Raw genomic sequence first — 1,410 nt, 5'->3', positions numbered from 1 at the left:
TCTGATTGAAAAGTTGTTCTGGACCCTCATTTCCCTGAGGGTTAGGATCCTTCTCCTACTTTCCAGCATAAATTTGTTTCTAGCCAGTTTTATACTTGTTCTTGTGCCAGCATTGTCTTTTAGATCAAAAGCTGCTGCTCTTCCTGATAATCATCTAGTTTGCTCTTTGTTTTTATTTGCATGCTGGTGTGCTTTTTTTTTTTTCTTGCTTAGCTAGTGAGGCATTGTACTGATGGTTAAGAGGATTGAAGATTGTGACATCGGTATCAAAGCCACTATGAGATTATATATACTTATCTAGGTTTTGGCCATTTATCTTTAAATCGGTGCTTTTGTCCCCATCCTTGTAGGAACAAGTGCCCAAAGTTTTCTTCTGATTCATTCTTTAGGAGTTAGAATTTTAGGTCTTTTTCTCTGCTAATACAATGCAGTTTTCAGAATATGACACAACCAACAAGATCAAAGTCATGTCTGCATATATATGAAAAGGTTCCGTTTGGATATGTCTGGATCGTGGAACATGCTGTTTGGATCTGCCTCCTTCTCCGTATGTGTAGAAGAAAGATGGAAAGACCAAAGGCTTTGTGTTTAAGTGCATGTTGATTTTACATGATGTTTCAACTTTATTCTGGGTTTTTAAATATCTTTTTTGACATTTTAATTTTAAGGAAGGAAACACAGCATTGCATCTAGCAGCCAAAAATGGTCACAGAGAAGTTGTAGAAATTCTGCTTGAACAGTGGGAGGAAATAAATGACCTCAATCAGGTAAGGACACAGAAGTTATTGAAGGACATAAAGCTTGAGATTTGAAAAAGCAAGTAAAAATAACATTTTAAAGGAATAAATGTTGCACTGAGTAGACTTTATTTGTTCTGCTGCTTTTCTGTTTGCATCCTGTTTCCTTGCTCCTCCTCCAATAAATTCAGCTCCATTATGTCCTTCAATGTCTCTTTCTCTGTCCTCTGTCCCTCACACAACAGTCTCCCCTCCATCTTGCAAACCCTAACTACTGGTAGAAGGAAACAGGAGGGCCTAATCTCCCCCTTGCTTCCTGTCCTCCAACATTTCTGGCCATGTGATTCCATTCCTTTTACTGGCTCTGGTCAGGCTGTTCCCTGAGGCGGTTCATCATGCATAGCCGGCACGTACCGTCATAGGAACCTCAGCAATGAGGTCTCAGATTTGTACCTTGTTCATCTGATCTCAATTGCCTGGACCAAATTGGCTGCAGCCACTGTCTATGCACTTTTTCTTTCACGGGTTAGTGTTGACAAGTTCAGCCAGCATATTCATAAATCGCATATTAGCTGTGAAAGTTGTATCCCTGAGTTGATGCACTCATGAGCTTAACTTTAAGGCTTAAAGTAGGAGTGGCAGAATGAAATGCACACTAAGTACTCAGCTCGGC

General features: G+C 39.9%; 1 protein-coding gene across 1 annotated transcript in view; it reads left to right on the top strand.

Moving 5' to 3' along the window:
* Positions 1 to 668: 668 nt before the first annotated feature.
* ANKDD1B (ankyrin repeat and death domain containing 1B) overlaps positions 669 to 1,410 on the top strand; it is a gene marked incomplete at its 5' end in the record, with an annotated part of 15,296 nt that continues 14,554 nt past the window's right edge. Inside the window, one exon of the mRNA XM_010295735.1 lies at positions 669 to 767. Within this exon, the coding sequence (XP_010294037.1) occupies positions 669 to 767 (99 nt within the window). The remainder of the gene's footprint in view (positions 768 to 1,410) is intronic.

Source organism: Phaethon lepturus, unplaced genomic scaffold (assembly GCF_000687285.1).
Source record: "Phaethon lepturus isolate BGI_N335 unplaced genomic scaffold, ASM68728v1 scaffold19060, whole genome shotgun sequence".
In the NCBI taxonomy this organism is placed as follows: Eukaryota; Metazoa; Chordata; class Aves; order Phaethontiformes; family Phaethontidae; genus Phaethon; species Phaethon lepturus.
This window is presented reverse-complemented; position numbering and strand designations above follow the sequence as displayed.